We start from the raw sequence: 685 nt of genomic DNA, 5'->3' as shown, positions 1-685 counted from the left end.
CAATGACAGGGCAGGCTAATTGCAGGGCCTTAAACACAGGGTGGCTGGGGTTTTGATCACCCCACCCAGGGTCCCTTCCGTTCCCAGGGAGCCCCCTTGGCCTGTCCACTCTGCCTGAGCTGGGGCGGGGAGAGGCCTGTTTAGCTGCTGTACTTGGCGTTCCCAACGTACTGCCTGCCCACGCTCCCCCTCCCCCCGACACCCAACAGCTGGGCCAGCCATCCCCCATGTGCCCGCAGTCAGTTCCCTGGCCGCATGCGCCCCAGCCCCGAGCTGAGAAGCGTGCTGCCCTGAGCCAGCCCCTGAGGCCGAGGTGCACTGGCCGGGGCTGGGGGTGGAGAAGCCAGCTGGCCCCACATTGGACCAAGGCCGCAGGCAGTGTGCCGGCGCTTGGTCCAGGATGGAGACCGCCTGCCCACCCTGAGCTCCAGGTTTGGCCCAAGAAGAGACCAATCTGTGCGGGGTGGAGGCTGGGAGCAGGGCTCAGCCTGTGTAGGGGGCCAGGTACATGGCCCCAGCACGGGATGGTCTGAGGGCTGTGATGGGCGTGAAGGTTGCCCGCCCGTGCCCAGGTGCTGAGGACAGAGGTGCAGTCAAGCCCGGTGGGGAGGAGGTCGCCGGCACCCAGGCTGGGTCCTGGGCAGGCTGAAGGCCCCTGACCCAGTCAGGCCGCTGGCTACCGGGG

The 685-nt window shown here is 67.9% G+C and overlaps 1 protein-coding gene across 1 annotated transcript in view; it reads right to left on the bottom strand.

Moving 5' to 3' along the window:
• Nucleotides 1-483: 483 nt before the first annotated feature.
• ATHL1 (ATH1, acid trehalase-like 1 (yeast)) overlaps nt 484-685 on the bottom strand; it is a 7,883-nt gene continuing 7,681 nt past the window's right edge. The window contains exon 13 of the mRNA XM_015562388.1: nt 484-575. Coding sequence (XP_015417874.1) covers nt 484-575 — 92 coding nt within the window. The remainder of the gene's footprint in view (nt 576-685) is intronic.

This window comes from Myotis davidii, unplaced genomic scaffold (genome assembly GCF_000327345.1).
Source record: "Myotis davidii unplaced genomic scaffold, ASM32734v1 scaffold3578, whole genome shotgun sequence".
NCBI classification, from domain to species: domain Eukaryota; kingdom Metazoa; phylum Chordata; class Mammalia; order Chiroptera; family Vespertilionidae; genus Myotis; species Myotis davidii.
This window is presented reverse-complemented; position numbering and strand designations above follow the sequence as displayed.